Raw genomic sequence first — 21,110 nt, 5'->3', positions numbered from 1 at the left:
TTGTTAGCCATTGTGACAGAAGGTACTCAGGTAAACCAAAGCATCATCAAGAACACTCTAGATGCTGCGGAAACGGCTGGCCGTGCACTAGTACAGGGTGTACTTCTTAACCGTCATGTCTGGCTCAGAAACTCTGGTTTCAAGCCAGAAAACCAGGCGTCCATCAACAAACCCCTTGAAGACTCAAACTTGTTTGGTAAGGCGGTTGACAACGCACTGGAGACAGCTAAGAAGGAATTTGATACTTTAAAGACTCTGGACCAAATCACAAGACCTCCTAATAAGCGGGGTTACGGCAATAGGTGCTTTTTTTGTGGCCAATGACAAAATCAACAATACTCCTTAGCAGGCAACTGGTCCTCCCCTCGGGGAACCAGTGGACAATATGCTCAGAGAGGACCATGTTGTGGCAAGGGAAGAGGTCTGGGTCCCACTCCCAGAGGCTTCCCGGCTGCCAACACCAAATGTCCCGAAAGTTCGGGTCCCCTCCCATGCATCGCCGGTCGGGGGCCGGTTACCACAGACCGCTGGGTACTGTCAACTATAGCCCACGGTTACTGCATCGAATTAAGTCACTCCCCTACATTCAGACCCCTAAGGGGAAGACGCCAATCACCGGAACACGTCTCCATCCTTCTTCAGGAAGTCGAACTGCTGCTGGAAAAAGGAGCAATAGAGGTTGTGCCTCTATCACAGGTAAAGGAGGGTATTTATTCAGTGTACTTCCTTGTACCCAAAAAGGATTTAACCATGCGCCCTGTACTAGATCTGCGCCCAGCGGAAAAATTCTTGAAACCTCAAAAACTTCATATGGTGACTTTGCAGGAGGTAATCCCCCTGCTCATACAGGGGGATTACATGGCAACACTGGAAATGAAATATGCATACTTTCAGATTTCATTATTGCCAGCGCACAGGAAATACCTCAGCAAACACTGTCAATTCAAAGTGCTACCCTTCGGCATAGCTTCAGCACCAAGGGTATTCATGAAGTTGCTGGCAGTGGCAGCGGCATACCTGCGCAGATTATCCATTCCAGTCTACCCTTACCTCGACGACTGGCTCATAACAGGGGATTCTTACGAAACATGCTTCTCAAATACCCAAAAGACTGTAGACCTTTTGTTCCACCTGGGCTTCTCCATCAACGAGAAGAAGTCCAGTCTAGACCCCAGCCAAGTGAAGCAATTCCTAGGGGCTCTTAATTTAAACAAAGGACGGCCTTGTCTTCCCCTCCAACGAGAGGGTCCAAAACATGCTGTTTCAGATCCCTCAATATGTAGCCGGTCGGGAGGTGACAGTACGCAAGGCCATGCGATTGCTAGGAATGATGGCGTCAAGTATTTATTTGGTACCTCACGCGCGCCTGTTCCCAACGCAAGAGTGACAACAGCCAGTGGTGTCAGGCCAGCAGACAATGTGACGATCTAGTGGTGGTCTCGCAGGCCTTGGTTCTCTCGCTGCGATGGTGGTCGAAGGAAAACCTTGTGTTGGGGAAACCTTTCGCAACCCCTGCAGTGGAAGCTACTGTAACCAGACTCGTCCTTCACAGGATGGGGGGGGCTCACCTATCCCATCAGACTGCACACAGAGTTTGGACTCCGAGTATTGCGTCCAAGCACATAAACCTGCTGGAACTGATGGCGGTCTTCAAAGCACTGAAGGCTTTCCAGACACACCTACAAGGAAACCAGTGCTGATCCTCAAATAGCACCACGGCCATGTACTACCTGAACAAACAAGGGGGCACTCACTCTCCAGGACTGTCCAAGCTGTCCCAGAACATCTGGAAGTGGGCTCTCAAACACATGCTTCTGTTATCTCAACATGTACCAGGGGAACTCGATCTTCTGGCAGACGAACTCTGCCCGCAGAGTACGAATGGCGACTACACTAAGACATCGTCGCCAACGTTTTCCCAGAATGGGGCGTCCCAGAGATCGACCTGTTCGCAACTCTGGAGAACACCCAATGCCAAGATTACACCTCCAGGTACCCCCAGAACCGCTCCAAGGGGAACGGTCTGTGGATAACATGGTCAGGGAAATTTGTCTACGCTTTTCCCCAGACTCCCCTTCTCAACAAGATTGTGCACAAGATGCACCAGGAACCAGTTACCATGATACTGGTGCCCCCCATGTGGGTCCGACAACCCTGGTTTGCTCCTCTGATGGAGATGACACTGTCTCTTCTGGAGAGACTACCCTGCCGGTATATCATGCTGTCACAGGACAGGGGCCAAACAATGCACCCATGCCCTCAGACCCTGAACTTGGCAGCCTGGCTCCTGAGGTCATAGAGTTTGGACATTTGCAGCTCCCTCTGAGATGCACGGACATTCTCAGAGAAGCAAGGAAACCGAACACTCGTTACTGCTACTCTAGCAAGTGGAAACGGTTTGTCATCTGGTGTAAGTCAAAGAGCACCAACCCCGTTGACTGCTCTCCCACACAGATTGTTCTATACCTGACGCAATTGTTGGACTCAGGTTTAGTCTTTAATTCTATTAAGGTTTACCTGGCTGCACTCTCCGCCTATACTAAGTCTCAACATAAGGTGTCATGGTGGAAAGTTCCAGTTATTAAAGCCTTGATGGAGGGAGTGAAAAGAATTCACCCTCCTATATCTAACCCAGCTCCCGGATGGGACCTGAATGTTGTACTAACCAGGCTAATGGGCTCCCCCTTCAAACCCATGCATAAAGCAACCCTTAAGGATCTCACTCTTAAGACTGCTTTCTTGATAGCTATCACCTCCATTAGGAGAGTGAGTGAACTACAAGCGCTCTGTATACTAGATCCGTTTGTAACAGTTCACAAAGATAAGGTGGTTCTACGCACACACCCTAGGTTTGCACAGAAATTCATTTAAAAATTCCATGTCAACCAGTCCATAGAACTACCAACGTTCTTTCAAAACCCATCAAATTTGGGAGAAAAGAGCCTGCACACACTTGATGTGCGCAGGGCGGTCATGTTTTATATGGAAAGAACTAGATGACTGAGAAAGACTAATCAGTTCTTTGTCTCAGTGGCGGCAGGAAGAGGAGGAGATGCAGTTTCGAAATCCACTTGATCTAGATGGATTGTCCAATGCATCACTCTTTCTCTCTTGCTAAGAGAGAACTGCCCTTCAAGCCTAGAGCACACTCTACTCGAGTCACTGGGGCATCCATAGCATTCATTGCAAATGTTCCCCTCGAGTCCGTTTGCAAGGCGGCAACCTGGAGTTCTGTACACACCTTTACAAAACACTATTGTCTAGATGTCCATTCTAGATCTGATTCCCAGGTGGGACACGCAGTACTAAGACATCTTTTCTCTTCTGTTTCTTCTCACAACCCACCTCCAACTCCGGGTACTGCTCGCTAGTCTATGCACAGTATTTGATTCTGAGCAGATTAACAAATATCAGAAGACATGCATTACTTATCGTAAAAGCATTTCTGATGGTGGTATCTGCTTAGATTCACATGCGCCCACCCTTCCTCCCTGCTTGGATGGAAGGAACATAGATGTCTTATTACTTCTCTCTATTCTGTACTCACTCACGTTAGTCCTAAGCCTCCCTCATGGCAGAAAAAATAGAAACAGAGGGACCTCGACGCGTGAGGGATTTTGGGTACACTACACATCACTATAGGGATAGTATTACAGACGCACCTATGTCGACGTCCCCTTTTCGACTTTCGAAAAACAAGATGCAATACTCTGCAGTGACCACTGGATGTCGGACTATGCACAGCATGTGAATCTAAGCAGATACAACCATCAGAAATGCTTTTACGTTAAGTAATGCTTGTCATCTCATTTTTACTAATGTGTGATAATATTGCCTGGTAGTCATTTTTGACTGTGTTTTGGCCATTAGTAAATAAGTATTTTTAACCCGATTATCTAAGTGTAATCTTTGATTTCGGCACTTCGTGGACCCCTTGTGTTGGGGAGAATTCTCAGAAATGTGCGATTTCCCTTCTACCTTAGAGACCCCCAGCACTTTTGTTGGACTTTAGGACTTTACATTTTTATCGTGAAGAGAGAGACCTTTTTCCCACTCATGTATTTTTCTGTGATTTGAACTGTTTATTTTGGTTTTGGAGTCTGACAAACTACAGAGGCATCATTACATTGTGACACACACGGCACCTTCAGTGCAGTGGCACAGGGAAATCTCTTCGATTTCCCAAAGGTTTAAATACCTTCTCTTTGTGAAACTACTGTTTCCAAGAGCAGTGAAGTGAAATTGACTTTACTTACATTTTGTAACTTTCTAGAAAACAGCGCACACCATCTTACAATAGGGTTCTGGAGGGGTTACTTAGTATCCTTTGTGTAGTTTCTCATGTAACATTGTAATGTTGCCCTTTCTGCATTTAATGGCTGGTGGCAGTGGTTTACTTTTTACTACCATTGAGTGTTTTTACCGCAGGCTGCGTTCACAGCTGCAGTATTGCGCCCATAGGTGCCCATTTTATCAAAATGGCCCTGGTATTCTTTTTTCAGCATGTCTTGTTGGAAGGGTCCTTCTTGAGATTAACTGCGCTCAAAACCAGGTTTGGTCCCTATGTTCAATTTGTCTTTGGCGAGATTCACTTGTGAAGCCTGCCTCTGGCTCCAGCGTGTCTTGCAGGACAGGAAGCAAGGGATGTTGCCGAAACTCCCTGTGCTTAGTCTCTTTGGTAACAGGAATGCACCCAAAGGTGATTGGCTGGCTGTCCTTGGAGGACAGCCACCCTGTTGTGTGATTGAGAGCTAGGCTGCGAATGAATGGGAGAAACCTGCATAAAAGGAGGTCTTTTGCTTGGAAGGTATAGTCGACCACTGTATGAAGGAATCCGAAGAACTTGGAAGAGACGCTTGCTGCAACTCCTGGGCTGTTGGTTTGCCCGGTGATGCCCCGCTGCAGTGCTGAAGCTCCGAATTCACCTCGACTAGAGAAGCCCTGCAAAGGACGACGTTTCCCCATGGGTTGGTGGGACCATTCGACCCCAAGACGAACTACTCTGGAAATCCTCTCGAAACTGGCTGTACTTCCATTGCTGCTGCAGGAACAGATTGCCAGGGAGAGGAACACCAGAATTGAGTTCATCGTTTTGTAAGTCGGAACCAGAGCTCCAGGAAGATCCTCCGGACTCCCATGATGCAGGACTAACCAAGAGTGAGCCACCTCAACAGAGTTCTGGACCCACCATGTGTCAGAGAATTGCAGTGGTGTTATTCGCAAGAAGCTGAAACGGCGAAGTGCAGCTGATCTGATGTTTACCCATTGCTGCCACTGACCTTCAAACCATAGTGCAGGAGTCCCCAGACGTCCTTCCTCTTGTCCCCACGACTGAGCCCCAGGAACACAAGGATCTGCCATATTACAACCGGAACAGAAGCCAGCTAGAACCAATTTCTTCAGACCTAAGGTGCTGTAAACTAAGGAGTTACCTACCTCTTGTGTAACTTACTAGCTCTCAGTTGAGACGAGCCTTTGTTACCTTTTGCAGAGTTGCTTGCAGCTTTGCCCATCACATGCCTCCCAGCTTGTGGCCCAGCAGTAATTTCTTTTTCAACAAAAACTCTCTTAACGTTGTGCAAGACTTTTTACTTACCTGCAAGAACTTCAGCTCCCCTAGACTTTGCTCAATTGAAATTGTCTGTCCTGGCTCCCCGATAGACTCTTCTAACCTCTGACTGTGTTTTGATCTGTCCCTCCAAAAAGTCACACATTATTTGTTTATTATTTGTAATGCGCAGTCATACCCTCAGGTAACAGTGCGCAGCATTTACAAGAGATTGCGAAACTTGGTTACAACAAAGAACAAAATATAAAACATGTAATAGCATCAGGAATATATACATATGTACAAGAGTTCGATGCGATGGGTTAACCAAATGGCTATGATAGGGGGCCTACATTTTCAACCATGAAATGACCTTAGCTCGGAAGTTCTGATAGTGCAGGTCCATTCTGAGGGGTGGTGAAAGGGAGTTCCACAGTTTAGCTGCTTTGACTGGGAAGCTATTAACCCCTATAGTGGAGCGTTTAAAGTTGGGGACATATAGGCAGTCTTTATATAATGTTCTTGATGGTTTTAGTGAGGTCTGTCTATGGAATCTGTCGATAAGATAATGGGGCGGCATTGTTGATTGATTGGTGCGTAAGTGAGACAGTCTTTAGGAGAATTTTGTCATTGACAGCGAGCCAGTTGCTCTGTTGATTATATGCTGTGATATGCTCTGTTCTAGAGGTGCCCAGTGCCGCCCTAAGGGCGTTGTTCTGGAGGATTTGGAGTTTGCTAGTAATGGCTTTGGAAGACCCAAGATAGAGAGCGTTGCAGTAGTCCAGGCGGGATAGTATGAGGGCTCTGGCAAGTGTCAAGCAACAAGTCAGACAGGAAGTGTTTGGCTGCACGGATCAATTTGCAGGTGTAGGTTGATGATGAAGCTAGGGATTTCACCTGTCTGTGGAAGGAAAAGGTGGAGTCCAGGTATAAACCTAGGGTTTTGACCTCTTGTCCCACCTCAATACAATTGCCATCAATCATAAAGGAGCAGTAGTCAGAACAGTTTCTTCAAACTGGTAGTAGTGCCTAAAAATATGAGTTCAGTTTTATCATTATTCAGGCATAGTCCATGTGTGGCCATCCATGCCTGGATGATGATGTACGCTCTATTGACCAAGGCCAAATCCTTTCCATAATCTCCAGAAAGTGGAAGGAGGATCTGGGTATCATCTGCGTAGTTACTGTAGGTGATGCCGAGATTTTCCAAATCATCGAAAAGGGACTTGGTAAATATGTTGTACAAGGTGGCAGAGACACGGGAGCCCTGTGGCACGCCACAGGTGATGGCAATGGGGTCTGCTGTAGCTGTGGGTGAAAAGACCCTCATTGTTCTGCCATTGAGGAATGATCTAATCCATGTAATGGCCTCTGCAGAGAAATGGGCTGATGTGTGTAAGTGGGTGCAAAAGACAGAGTGGTCGACTAGGTCGAATGCTGCGGAAAGGTCTAGGAGGAGGAGTAGGGCAGCTTGGCCGTTATCTCCAAGCTGGTCTATCTGGGCTTTAAGGTCGATGAGGGCAGTCTCGGTCCCATGTTGGGGACGGAAGCCTGATTGCCTGGCTCCGAGTAGGTGGTGTTCTTCCAGATACTTCTGAATTTGCACGTATGCGACCTTATCCAATATTTTTAAAAGAAAGGGCACAGTTGTTATAGGCCTATAGTTTGTGGGTATGGCTGGGTCGAGTGTAGGTTTTTTTTTAGTAATGGTAGCTCCCAGGATTGTTTTAGGTTAGTGGGGATGGAGCCAGTGGAGAAGGAGGCGTTGATTAATTTTGTGATGAAAGGGGAGAGGTCACAGGCCGCATCTTCAATAAGCTGTGCAGGGCACAGCTTGCCCTGACAGTTGGATGGTTTTAGTGACAAGATAATTTTTTCAACTTCAAGTATAGTGACTTTAGAGAATTTAAAGCGAGTAGTTTCCCTTGAGGCGGGCTTCTCAGGTGATTTAGGGGTGGGAGTGTCATTCAGGCAGGCATTTTTGCAAGAGGTTTTATTTTGTAGTGTGGTGATCTTGTTAGCTAAGGCCTTTTTAATTTCTGAGCACCAGTTTTTATCTTTGATACAGGTATCCGGTGGTGCAATAGGAATTTCTACTTCTTTCAGGATAGCGAATAGTTCCTTCATGTTAGATTTTGCTTGGTCTATGCGAGAGTCAAAGATCGATCGTTTGGCAAGGTAGATTTCTTTTTTGTAGAGGGTTGCTAGTTTGGTTAGTTTGAGTTTGTTAGATGCTGAAGGGTTTTTTTTTCCAAGTGGCTTCAGTTTCTTTTTTGCTGTCTGAGATTTTTGAGGAGTGGTGTATACCATTTGTTCAGATGAGTTTTGGGCTTGCTTGATCCGAGTTTAAGGGGAGCGATTAAATCCAGTGAACTGGACATGATTTTATTATATTCGTCAACCAGGGTTTCAGGGTCCAAGTTATCAGGAAGTGTGTTTAGTGTGGGGAAGTAAGTTCGGGATGAGTCTTTCCACAGTGATGCTCTTTTTATTTCTCGTGAGTGTCGGTGGGGCCCTACTGGTGGGTAGGGTTCGGTTAGTAGAGAGTGTGAACGATACCAAGTAGTGGTCAGTCCAAGCTAATGGTGAGATGTCGGTGATATTAGCTAGACAATTGTAGTCAGCCACCCAATCAAGTATTCTACCTTTAGCGTGTGTGGGTTTCATACATCTTTGGGTGAATCCTAGATCGGCGAGGGTACTGAGGATGGAATTGGCACTTTGGTCTTCTGGGTCATTGTATCCCAGGTTGAAGTCTCAAAGGGTGAGTACTTGGGTAGAGCTTTTAAGGTTACAAGATAGTATAGTATTGATATCTTCGTCAAAGGTGCCTATTGGGCCTGGGGGACGATATATCGGGTATATGTTGAGGGTTTGGGTTGTGGTAAGGGGGACTTTAGCAGAGAGTAATTCACACAAGGGGAGATTTATAGTGGTTACACTTCTCATAGTAAGGTTGCATTTGTGTATAACAGCAATGCCCCCTCCTCTAGAGTTTGGTCGGTCGTGTCTCAAGATGGTGTAATTATCTGGGATGACGAGCATGAGCATTGGGCCAGCTGCTGGATGTAACCAGGTCTCTGTAACGACCAGGAGGTCGAGGTCTTCTTTGAGGTTCAAATCTGCGATTTCTGTTGCATGAGCTACTAGCGATCTGGCATTGATCAAGGCTCCCTTGATTTGGGGGCTTGTGGTGGTAGTAGTAGTAGTTGTGATTTTGGGTGTGAGGTTGGGGGTCTGGGATGAGTTTGGTTTGAGAGCAGGTGGGCTGGGCCGAGCACTGGTAGTTCTGAGTGGGGTAGGCATAGAGTGGGCAAGAGGCTCATAGATTTTGGCTAATCTGGCTCGAAGTCCTACATTCCTGTCAGAGGTGGAGCGGGGGAGGCTGGTGTGTAATAGTGACTGTATGTCCCAGGTATGTGGAGGAGCATAGCTAGGGGGCTTGGTATTACTGATCGAATACATATTGAGAGGTATTTGGGGTGACTTACAAGGAAGTGCTGCGGTCATTAAGACGAGCAGGAGGCAAGCGAGCAGGCTCGTAATCAGGGGCCACATGCTAGGTGGTTTGTATTGGCTATTTAGAGGGGAAGGTGGTTAATCTAACTGTAGGACAAGTGCTTTATGCCTTGGTCGGTGTAGACTTAGACTCCCTGGGTCAGGAGGGGAAAGGGCTTGTGGCTGAGGTACAATGCAGGTGGCACGTAGGTACCAAGAAGCAAAGTTTGACTATGAAGCAAAAAGGTAGCATCTAGATTCAAAAGACAGTTTGGCTGAAATGCAATTGGGTTGGCACCTAGATTCAGAAGACACAATTTGGCTAGGAATGCAATGAGGGTGGCATCTAAGCTTGGGGACACAGTATGGCTACAGTGCAATCAGGCGGAGCCTAAGTTCAAAACCTAATTTGGATAGAATGAAAGCGAGTATAACGCAATGAATACAGTGAAGGAGCACATTGATGTGGAGTAGCATATTTAGGCTGGGAGGATAGTAGTGCAGCACCTGTTCATGCAGTGGGGCACGTAAGTAGTCGGGTCACCAAAGCAATTGAGGCAGCAGAGTACGTGAGCCAATAGGACATTTAAAAGTGAGGACTGCATAGATATGTAGAGGCGCTACGGAAATAAGCAGTACCTGTGATCAGGAGTTCTTTTGGCGCCTGGGAAATTGGGAAGCCAGGTGGAGACGTTGGTTGATGGAGGTATGCATATCCGTAAGTAGTAGGATGTTAAGGTACAGTTACATTGGTATCACATGTAGGAGGTATATAGATACCTTGGCCGTTCCTATGGGTTATGCAGGACAAGCAAGGGTTCTGGCCGACGGCCTGACAGCAAGTGACAGGCTCGGGTCAGGCAATGAATGTGAAAGCCTTTGTTGATGTGAGCCTTCGTTGTGGTGGGCCGGCTCAAACTCACCTGCCGGCTCGTGATAGGTGCACAAGAGCACCAGGAGGGCCAATCAGGGCACAATCAGGCTGTGATGGAGGCGGATGCACCTCGCATCGAGCGGGCTGCCATCTTTAAGTTGCCGCAACTCGTGGTGACTAATGGTGGATAGATTTGAAATTGGGGCAAATGAAGCAAAATGGATAATGCTGGCTGAAATACAGGCCAGATGCGAGTTCTGAAGGTGGCAGCTGAAATATGCTGTGATGAGACGGCGTTCCGCCGCAACTTCAGGGAGAGATTTTCAAGGAGGCACAATTGTGCTGTCTAGCCAGAAGGCTTACCTTCCAGCCAGGGATCCTGGGCACTGCTCCTGCAGTGTGGTGGAGCTCCTGCTCCTCAGATGAGGGGGCGAGTACTGCTGCTCCAGGGCTCGGGACAGGCAATGTGAAAGCCTTTGTTGATGTGAGCCTTCTTGTGTCGTTCTTTAAATGTGTAGCCTGGAAAGGGGTAATCTGCATTTCATTGGGGGCGGGGGAAAGGTGTTCAAAAGTACTTACCTGTTTGAGAAACTCTGTATTGCTTTAAATGTACCAGAGACTGATCAATGTTCAGTGTCCTAGTTATTTAAGTCACCTCAGGGTGCAGGGAGTGTCTGTGTGCCATCCCCAGTGGGTATCTATTGATGTACTGAAACTGAGTGTGCATTTTTTAAGTTTTTTTTAAGTGTTAAATATTTGCTCCCTTCAAAAGAAGGCTTATTCAACTGACTGTTAAATAATTGTTTAATCAAGAAATCTTGAGTATACGTTTTATTTGGATACTTGCCCCTGTGAAACTGTTAGAACCCTACAGCTCACATTGACCCCTCTTGAGATAAGCCTGGCTGCTCAGTCACTCTACCAACGTGTGTAGTACATGCTTATACCAAAGGTTGGGTTGACTGTTGCCAAGAGGAGGACAAGGCTGGTGCAGTCTCCCACAGGGTACTTTATACAATCTTGCCTAACACCTTGCAAGCTCACCACCTCTTAAGGCTAGCCCAGACCACTCGCCCAGCTACCTTGAACTGGTTTGGCTATCGCTTCCGAGAGTTGTCCCTGTCACAATCTAGGTTGGCCTTCTATACATCTGTTCACCATGTCAAAGTATAGAAGATCTGTCCTAACACTAAATGCGCACTGAACCCGCATTCAGCATTTTTTTCTTCGTGATTTTCCAGGAATACCCATTTTACTATAATCCTTGTTTTGGCTGAAGCCAGCAGTGCTTTAATGAAAAAACGAATGTGCAGACAATAAAACATTGTTTTTTTGTAAATTGTTGTCCAATCTTTTGCATATGTTAATCTTAACATTTTTTTAATTTTCCTTGTAGGTTGATCCACCAATCGGCAATGAGCCAGAAGGTTGTACATGTTCATCTCCATATTTTAATAAGAAATATATATTGAAATATTAATACACTTCTTTGCTTTCTAAGCATCCCAGACAAATGAGGAAATGGTAGCCACACATTTTATTAAAACAAATGTTGGGTTATGTCCCAATTAAGTGTTTTTTCAAGCCAGTTGTGGGGTGTTAAGTACGACTAAAGTCACCTGTCTTTGCTTTCCTAGATATTTAATTGAAATTACTCAACCATTCCTGTAGCTTTAATGCAGCTTCAGAAGTTTGACCCATCAGCTGCCATTGATTTTAGGGAATAAGGACCAGAGTGCCTAGTAGATGCATCTGCATCATATAATTTCGTTTTTCTTTCAAATTCTAGATTTCACTTGTGATTTCCCCAACAGCTTAAAGAGAAAGAAAAGGTAATTTTACATTTGTTGACTGTTAGCCTGTTTATTTGATTTGGACTCGTTCGCCATATATTTAGGCACACTTTCACTATACTATATGTACTGTTACTCTCTTCAATCCTCTGCAATATTTGCATCACTTGCTGCTTTCTTGGTCTCTTTTCCCAAGTCTTGCTTTACAATGGCATTCATACATGGATATTTAGAAGAAAAACAAATGACTTATTCCTCTGTTCCCAATCTGGTTTTCAGCGAGTTTGCTAATTGTTCAGTAATGACCTATGACACAACTTTCATTGACTCCTTCATAAAAGCTGCCACAAACCTGGCTTGCAAACATCACTTGATCATCCTCTGGGGACTCAACATATGGTACGAAGAAGAGAATGCGAACTTGCAGAAATCATTAACTAAGCTGCTTGAGACAATAAGACTACAACAGATGCTGAAAGGGTCGACACACACGGCAGGACACAATCTTAACACAATCTTGATGCAATCTTTGCCAATAAAAAACTGATCTCAACTGTGCTACTGATACAAATACTATGGATCAACCACCTCATTATACCTTTTGTGGTCCAACTACCATCAAAAGTGTCCAAAAAGCCCCAAAAGTACCCCTGATAGGGAAAAGAAACTAGAATAACGTCTGTTAGGGAGATTTATCATTTGTATGCTTCATCTCTCCTAGTGAGACCTCCAGCACTTTTTGCTGGACTTCTGGCCCTTTTTCTTTACATCCTGAAAGTGGAGCATTTTTCCACTCATTTGTTCTTATGGGCTATGTCTTTTGGAACACATTTTGTGTTGTACCTTTTCTATGGCGTCTACTTTCCTCCATATCTCTTAAGGCATCTGTATTTTACTTTTGCAGCGCACAGCTCCGTATGAACAGTGTCCTTTGAGATGCTTTCTTTATCCTTACTTTCTACTATTCTTAAGGCTAGAGAGGTAATTTGTCCCAGTTGTGCACAATCGGGTCACCTAAGTACTAACTTGGTGGCTGTTTAGGACTGATTTTCTATACTCTGGCCTGGTGGACAGATGTATAGAAGGCCATTGTTAATGTTCAAGCTATTTATACCACACACCATCACCACTGCTGTGGTCCCAAGGCGCTTTGGTGGATCTGAAAAGAAGAGTGTGAGGAGGGGAGGTGGAGGAGGTGTGGGGGTTAGTAGGGTGTACTGGGAACAGGAAAGTGAGAGTTGTGATGTCCTGTTGGCTGCTTCAGTTCGGTTTGCACTATTCGCTGAGCTTAATTGTGGTCTTCGGGTCGGTGCCAAATTCCCATGTGCTTTTCTGTCGGGCTCTGTTTTAGTCTTTTGCAATGTGGTGAAGTGTGTCCGGATTGCTGTGCACTGTGCAGAGAGGTGGTTGTGTGGTGAGTATGCAGAAAGTTGAGGTTATAAGGTACGGTTCGTTTTTTCTTTACGAAATATTGTCGATTTCTTACCAATTTGCGTTTCTGCGCCCCACCTCTGTGGTTGTCCTGTGTGCTTGATACTGTAGTTTGTCTGCCTAGTTGGCAGGCATGATGCGTAGTGGGTGCCGTCCTTTGTGTGACTCTGGTGGTTTATGTATCTTGCTGATTTCCGCTAGTTACCCTGTCCAGTGGCTGGTAATGCTTTGGTCAGAGGACTGGTCCCTCACTGCCTATCTGGTTGGGTTTTCCCACCAATCTAAGTTCCCTTTAGGATTGGCGGCGTGTGGACATTGGTGGTCGGTGTGCACCAACCCCGGCTTTGATAAGAGGTCCCAGTTTGGGGTTATGGTTTCCTCCCTGGGGATTCACGTTTTCCTCTGAGTCCCCGATTCCTAGATATTTCCTCCTGAATCTGGAGCAAAGTGCTATTTTTTGAGTAGTTTTATGAACTGCAGATGAGCTCTTGCGTTGCGTATGTTGTTTGGTAGGTTACTCCAGATAAAGGCTGCCAGGTAGGCAAAAGATGATCCTCAGAATTTTCTTTTTTATTTTATGGTTTTGGTTCTGGTTCTAGGTGAGCGTCATTGCTTGATCAGAGTGATCTTGTCAGAAGGTAAACAGTTATTTTTTTCTTTAGGAACTGTGCTCCCTGGCCGTAGACTGCGCTGTACGTTATGCACATCGTTTTGAACTCTATTCTCTTACTGGTAGCCAGTGTAGCATTTTCAGCGCTGGGGTGATGTGATCTCTTTGTGGTTATCTGAGCAGGAGTCTTGCTGCAGTGTTTTGGATGCGCTGACGTTTTTTAAGTTGTTGTGGCATTCCTAGCTATATACTGTTGGCATAGTCTGCTCTGGAGATGAGTGTGATGTTGGTGAGTGTTTTGTGGGTGAAAGTGGAAAGGTAGGATCCTTTTTACTGCATGTAGCAGGAAGAAACATTTCTAAATTATGGCGTTTACTTATGGCTGAAGTGTTCGTTGTACATAAAGACTGTTTTCTTTTTACGATCGCTGATGTGCTGTACTCAGTTCGGTCGGCCATGGGATGCAGTGGTCGTTTTCCTCGCTTTTAGCTATGATAATTATTTCAGTTTCACAGGGACATCTCTGGGAGTTGGAGCCAAACCAGTTCAAGGTAGCACTGACAAGGGTCTAGACCAAGTCTCAAGCAGTGGTGAGATTGTAAAAGGTCCTAAATGAGTACACACAATGGGAATTGTATTGTATTTGGTTATTTATATTGCGCTCGTTCCCTACTTGTGTGGCATCAATGTGCTTTTCCCCGTAGTCAATGTGGTGAAAAATTCTAAGGGGCTTAGCTTAGGACAAGCGTATGTGCATTTTGCTGTTGTAGGAATTAGGCGGCTGGCTAGGCTCGACTAAGCAGCCCAAAGTGAGGACAGACATGTGGGTGGGCGCTGTTGCTGGTTTGCAATAGATTGCTATTGTATAGAGGGTCAATGTGTGGCCAGCTACACCGTATTCCTTTCGGATGGTAGTCGCTGTATGCGAGTGGTAGAGGTGTTGAGGTAAGTTAGATGTTTGTCTGGACGGCTTTGTGTTGCTAGACCAGAATATGCTTAGCCATAGCAGTATTCTGTGGTGCCCAAGCCTCAGGATAGCTTGAATACAAGAGTATCGTGGTAGAGAGGCCCAGGTTTCACAATGCAGTTTAGTTTGAGTACAAGATTAAAGGGGAAAACACACCTAGATTTGAGAATCCTGCATAGTGGGATAGAGGCCAAAGTTTCACAATGCAGGTTGAATACCAGAATTACAGGGGACAACATGTCTAGATCTGAAAATTCTGCAAAGTGGGAGAAAGTTTCACAATGCAATTTCAGTACAAGATGAAAAGGGAGAACACACCTAGATTTGAGAATACTGTGTTTTGGGAGATCGGGGCAAGCCTCACAACGCAGGTTAAGTTTCACAAAGATTGAGTACAAGGTTAGACGGGACAACACAATTGCCAACATTACCAATTCTGGATGAGCGCGATGCAGGCTAGTGTTCACAATTCCATCTAAGGGTGGCACATAATAATATTCACAGGTCTAGCTGATTGCGATGCAGGCAAGTGTTCACAATTCCATCTAAGTGTGGCAAATGCTAATATTCGCATGTCTGGCTGAATGCGACGCAGGCAAGTGCTCACAATTCCAGCTAAGTGTGAGTGTTAGGGAGAATTCTCAGAAATGTGTTAATTCCCTCGAACCTTAGAGACCCCCAGCCCTTTTGCTGGACTTTAGGACCCTTTCTCTCATGTAATTTTGATGTGATTTATTTTCTGTTTCGTTTGACTTTGGAGTCTGACAAACTCCATAGGCATCATCTTTACATTGTCACACAGCACCTTCAGAGCAGTGGCACAGGGAAGTCTTAGATTTCCCAAATGGTTTAAATACCTTCTCTTGGTGAAACTACTGTTTCCAAGAGCAGTGAAGTGAAATTGACTTTACTTACATTTTGTAACTTTGTAGACCCAGCCCACACTATCTTAGCATAGGCTGCTGGAGGGGTTAGTTAGTACCCCTTTGTCTAGTTTCTTATGTAACATTTTTATGTTACCCTTTCTACAATTAATGTCTGGCGGCAGTGGTTTACTTTTTACTATGATTGTGTTTTTACCGCAGGCTGGTTTGCAGCCACAGTAAGGCACCCATGGGTGACCATTTCGTCAAAATGGCCCTGGTCTTCTTTTTTCGCCATTTCTTGTCGGGAAGGTCCTTCTTGAGATTCACTCTGCACGCCAAACCAGGTTCGGTCCCTTTGTTCATTTTTTGTCTTTGGCTGGATTGACGAGTGAAGCACGCCTCTGGCTCCAGTATGTCTGGCAGGGGCAGGAAGTGAGGCAGGTGTCCGAAACTCCCTGTGCTTAATCCCTTTGGTTACAGGAATGCACCCAAAGGTGATTGGCAGGCTGGCTGTCCGGCAATGACAGCCACCCTGCTGTGTGATTGACAGCTAGGCTGGAATGAATGGGGAAAACCTGCATAAAGGGTGGGGCTTTTTGGCTTGGAAGGCAGTCAACCACTGGACGAAGGAATCTGAAGAAGAACTTGGAAGAGATGCCTGCTGCAACTTCTGGACCGTTGATTTGCCCAGTGAAGCCCTGCTGCTGTGCTGAAGCTCTGCATTTTCCTCGACTAGAGAAGCCCTGCAAGGACGACTTCTCCCTTTTGAGTTGGTGGGACCAATCAACTCCAAAGTAAGCCCTTCTGGACATCCTCTCAGAGCTGGCTGTACTTCCACTGCTGTTGCTGCTGGAACCGAAGTGCCAGGGAGAGGAACAATCGGATAGTGTGCACAGGAACAGAGGCCAGCTGGAACCATTTCTTCTAACCAGAGGTACTGTAAAGTCTAAGATAACTTGCCTCTTGTTGTGTAGCCATGCTTGCTCTCAGTTGAGACCTGTCTCGGTTACCTTGCAGAGTTGCTAAAGCTTTGTCCCTCACAAGCCTCCCAGCTTGTGGCCCTTAAAATGTTCGATTTTCTACAAACATTTCTAAAAACATTGTGCAAGATGTTTTGCCTACCTGCAAAGAAGATCTTCAGCACCCCTTGACTTTGTGCAATTAACATTGGCTGTCCTGGCTCCCCGAGAGACTCCTCTTTACCTCTGACTTTGTGCTTTGGCTTTTCCACCAGGAGAGGATTACACTCCTATGTCCCATCCCCTTTCCTCCATACTTTTGGGATATTCCGTCCTGTAGGACTGGACCGGAGCAGTTTTGTAAAAAAGCTTCACATTGAAAAATGTGTCCTTTTTACGCGGGTACCGCACACGGCCGTAACACCGCACTCCTTAGCTGCACCCCGCGCATCGCCCTTCAGTCCTTTTCTCTGCACGGTCAGGGCTGGATACACTAGCATTACCGTGAAGACCTTTTTTCTTTCCCGTTGTCCTCTCCTGTTCCGGTTCTGCAGTCTCGTTGTCCTCCGTCTATGCTGGAGCGTCTTGGATTTTCCACTTGTTCCTCTTGCAAGCATTGCTTCGCTAGGGCGGATCCCCATTCTCTCTGCTTGGAGTGTCTGGGATCGAGTCACCGTTGGGACTCGTGTTTCTTCTGCGACTCCCTTTCGGTCCAGGCACTTCGTCTTCGTAGGTGGGAGGAAATCTTCCAGAAGGTTCCTCCATCGCATTTCTGACTCTTCATTGACGGAAAGAAGAGACGCCCGATAAATTCTTTACTTTTCAGGCCACCCCGGCCGGGGGAATCCTTCCCGGGGTCCTCCAACTCCGGGAGGGGCTTCATAAACTCTGCTACCGGGGTTATCCCTGAGGTACCTCGCAGGCCTAATTGGCGTACTGGGGTTTTCTTCGAGGGTTTCCGCGAGGGGCCTGTCTGTACATGATTGCGACCCGAGGGTTCACCGATCGGGTGCGACTAGCCAGCATAGTCGTGCAGAGGTGTTGGGTCCCGGAGTTCGCTCTGTGGTCTCCTCGTTGGGAGCTTCCCGCACAGACACCGGGGTGCGCTCTGAGGCTTCTGTACCGAACTACGGTTCGAGGCCCCTCTTCGGGGGAGCTATTAAGACGGGATTGTGTTCCGAGGTTCCTCTTAACAAGACTAAGTTGTGTATCAAGAGGCCTGATAAGATCTTGTCGATGAGGTGGATTCCTCAACTTACCTGCGGTCAGTGTTAACGGTTCTCTTGAGGGGGTACAGGGAGAGGTTGTCGACCGTAACTCCACCGTTAACGGCTTTTCTGAGGTTCCTCCTTTTTGGAGGCTAATTCATGGGACAGGATGTCTAGTAAACATCCAAGGCCCCATAGTATGCAGAGGTTCCTTGGTCAAGGCTAGAATTTCAGTCAAGTCTCCTGACCAGTCTGTGGAGTCAACTGCCTCATCACATGTGATGCAGTTCTCAGATTATCACAAAATGGCGTGCGTTCCCGCGTGGTTTACGACAGCCATTTTGGATTCTTCCCTCACACCCACGCTATTCCGTTACGCCCTTCCTATGACTGGCGTGCTCAGATGCCACTATCACATTCGGTCTCAATTCCTCCTACATTGGTCTATTGGCAGGCCTTCTTGGCAGCCCTCTTAACTGCGTTCTTGGGATTTTGCTCCTCATGAGGCCTCTGCCCACTCCAGCGCCTAAGATTTTGGCAGAGGATGCCTTTTTTGGGAAATTTGAGTCTAATGAACTCTGATCCCATGAGGGAGAACTTTAAGGGCCTCTTTAGTGAAATCTGCCCTCAGACTCAATTGCCTGCCCCGACAGTTCCTGTCACGGCACCTGTCGCTCCTCCTCTGCCTCCCGGCCCGCCTCCGGCTCTTCCGCCTCTCACTCACTTGTCACCGTTGGACAAGTCCTCAGCAGAGCGTGATGTCAATCTGACGCCTGTTGCGTCACAGTCTGCGGATCCGGATGCTCCAAACGACCCCTTGTCAGATCAGGATAGTGAAGACCAGCCCCGGTCTGTCGGAGCATTTCACTACCAGGTACTGGACATGTCACTCCTGGACATGCCTGAGGCACCTGCTCTGCTGGAAGGGGTGCTATGGGGGGCGCTAACCTTGTCTCCACAGGAGCACACCAGCCAGTCCCTCCAGAGGGACGTCCTGGCCGAGGCCCGCAAGGTCTGGGATAAACTACACACCGGGCTACACATAAATAAAAGGAATGACGCCCGTTATAGGCTCCACACCTCTGAGGAAGTAGCCTTGGCGTCATGTCCGCTCCCGTCCTCGACGGTGGTAGCGGCTGCCACTCAGCAATCTAAGCTGGCTTTTGCGACTCCCTCAGCTGCGGCCCAGGTTCTGTCCAAGGAGGACAAATTTGAGCAAGAAGTTTTTTGACAACTCTGCGCTGCACTAGGGACTATTCCGATCATTCCCGCTGGTGAAGGCTCCTGCCCCGGCGTGGGAGCTTAATATGGTGCTGACCAGGCTCATGGGAGCCCCATTTGAGCCTATGCATTCAGCGCCTTTGACGTTCCTGTCCTGGAAGACAGCGTTCCTTGTGGCTATCACCTCTGCACGACGAGTGGGAGAGATTCAGGACCTATCTTGCAAGCCTCCATACTTGACTTTTCATGTCACGAGGGCGGTGCTGAGGACGCACCCCTCCATGCCCAAGGTGCCGTCGGACTTCCACCTCAACGAGCCCTTGGTGTTACCAGTTTTCTTCCTGTCGCCTTCGACGCCAGCGAGAGGACTTTGCACTCGCTCGATGTAGCTAGAGCGCTGAAGTTCTACGTTGACCGCACAAAGAGTTTTCGGAAGACGTCACAACTGTTTGTGAACTTTGGGTCTGTGAATAAAGGGAAGACTCTCTCGAAGACTTCCATTTCCAGATGGCTCTCCGGCTGCATCATGCATTGTCACTGGTTGGCAAACCGACCGCTGCCCGGCCGTCCGAGAGCCCATTCGACCGGAGCGATCGCTGCTACCACAGCGTTTCTGGTGTGCCCCTGCTGGACATCTGCAGGGCTGATATGTGGAGGTCGACGCACACCTTCACAAGATTCTACTGCGTCGATCGGGACTCCAGGGAGGAGTCTAGGGTCGGCCAAGCAGTGCTGCGCAACCTGTTCGCTTAAGGTGAGCCTGGTGAGGAGGTAAGAGATGCTTAATGTTGAGTTGTTGTATTGCTTAATGTTGAGCCTGTTGCCACCTCCCGTGGCTGTGCATGTGTATACTGCTATGCATTCTTTTATTCATGAGCATGTGAATCCATGCCAGACCCCATGCTGGAGAAGGAACACGTTACTTACCTATAACTGTTGTTCGAAGGGATTGTGTCCTCCGACGTATTCCTCATCTTAGATATCTCCTTCCAGCTCTGCTGGCCTCGGAAATTTTTTTCTCTCTCTAGAGGGCGCTGCGTGTCGACGTCCTCCGAGTCGATGTCCCTCGACAGCCGCCGTGTCGACGTCATCCTGCCTATAAAGGCAGCGCGCAGCGGCCGTTGCTCAGTTACGTTTTTCCGCGCTTACTCAGTGCCTCGAAATACCGTTGCTCAGTTCTTGTAAGATTAATCCTATTTACCTCGAGTTATTCGATCCGTACTCGATGGCTTCCTCGTCGGAACCGACAACTCCTCGATCCGGCTTCAAAAAATGCCGAGATTGTGGGAAAAAGATGTCGCTGACTGACCCTCACAGAGTTTGTCTGTGGTGTTTGGGAGCTGAACACCATTGTTCGGAATGCGAGGACTGTATGTCCGTGACAGCTAAGGCCCTGAAGGAGCGTAGGGGGAAGCTGGAGAAAGGTAAGACTTTTAAAGCTGCTTCTTTGTCGACGAAGTCGAGACACTCGTCTCCTCGTCACCATTCACGCTCCAGGTCTCGGAGTGGGTCCCATCACTCCTCGAGATCGAAGCACTCGAAGAGGAGACGTCGAAGATCCCCTTCTCCGTCTTCCTCTTCCTCTGTTTCGCCAAAAAGAATCCCTTGCCCCACGAAACATAGTTCCCGGGCTGAATGGGAGGAATTCCGCAAAAATATGATGAGCGTCTTCGAGAAAGCAGCCTCGACCCCCTCGAAGACTGCCGAGAGCGATGCTCTGGTCGAAAGACCCGAAGGTCAAAAACACCGCGAGCCGCAGTACCCGGCGAAGGAAACCTCTCGAGCGCGTCTCGAACCCTCGAGTAGGACTATGACCTCCAAACCTTCCTCGAAGGTTCCGTCGACGAGGGTTCCGTCGACGCCGAGGTCTGCGTCTTCGACGCCGTTGTCGAAGGGACCTTCGACACACGGGTCTGTCGACTCGACACCAGCTTCGACACCGGCGTCGACGCCAAGAAAATCACGGTTACGACACACCCAGTGACTATACCCAGGTCCTCGACGTCGATGGCTTCGAGATTATCGAGTAGAATTCCAATTCTGTCGAGGTCTTCGAGGCCTCCGCCTTTGTTTTCGACGCCACGCTCAAAGCCTTCGGCGTCGACGACATCGACGTTTTCGAGGCCGATAATGAC

The 21,110-nt window shown here is 47.5% G+C and overlaps 1 protein-coding gene across 2 annotated transcripts in view; it reads left to right on the top strand.

Moving 5' to 3' along the window:
* LOC138497172 (uncharacterized) overlaps positions 1–21,110 on the top strand; it is a 1,228,614-nt gene that overhangs the window by 389,551 nt on the left and 817,953 nt on the right. For both annotated transcript variants that reach the window (XM_069620463.1, XM_069620462.1), the window contains exons 8-9: positions 11,317–11,347; positions 11,710–11,752. In XM_069620463.1, coding sequence (XP_069476564.1) covers positions 11,317–11,347; positions 11,710–11,752 — 74 coding nt within the window. The remainder of the gene's footprint in view (positions 1–11,316; positions 11,348–11,709; positions 11,753–21,110) is intronic.

The sequence above is a fragment of the Ambystoma mexicanum genome, chromosome 5q (genome assembly GCF_040938575.1).
Source record: "Ambystoma mexicanum isolate Mex_15411 chromosome 5q, UKY_AmexF1_1, whole genome shotgun sequence".
Taxonomy (NCBI): Eukaryota; Metazoa; Chordata; class Amphibia; order Caudata; family Ambystomatidae; genus Ambystoma; species Ambystoma mexicanum.
The sequence above is the reverse complement of the archived record's forward strand: the minus strand, read 5'-3'. Positions and strand labels throughout refer to the sequence as shown.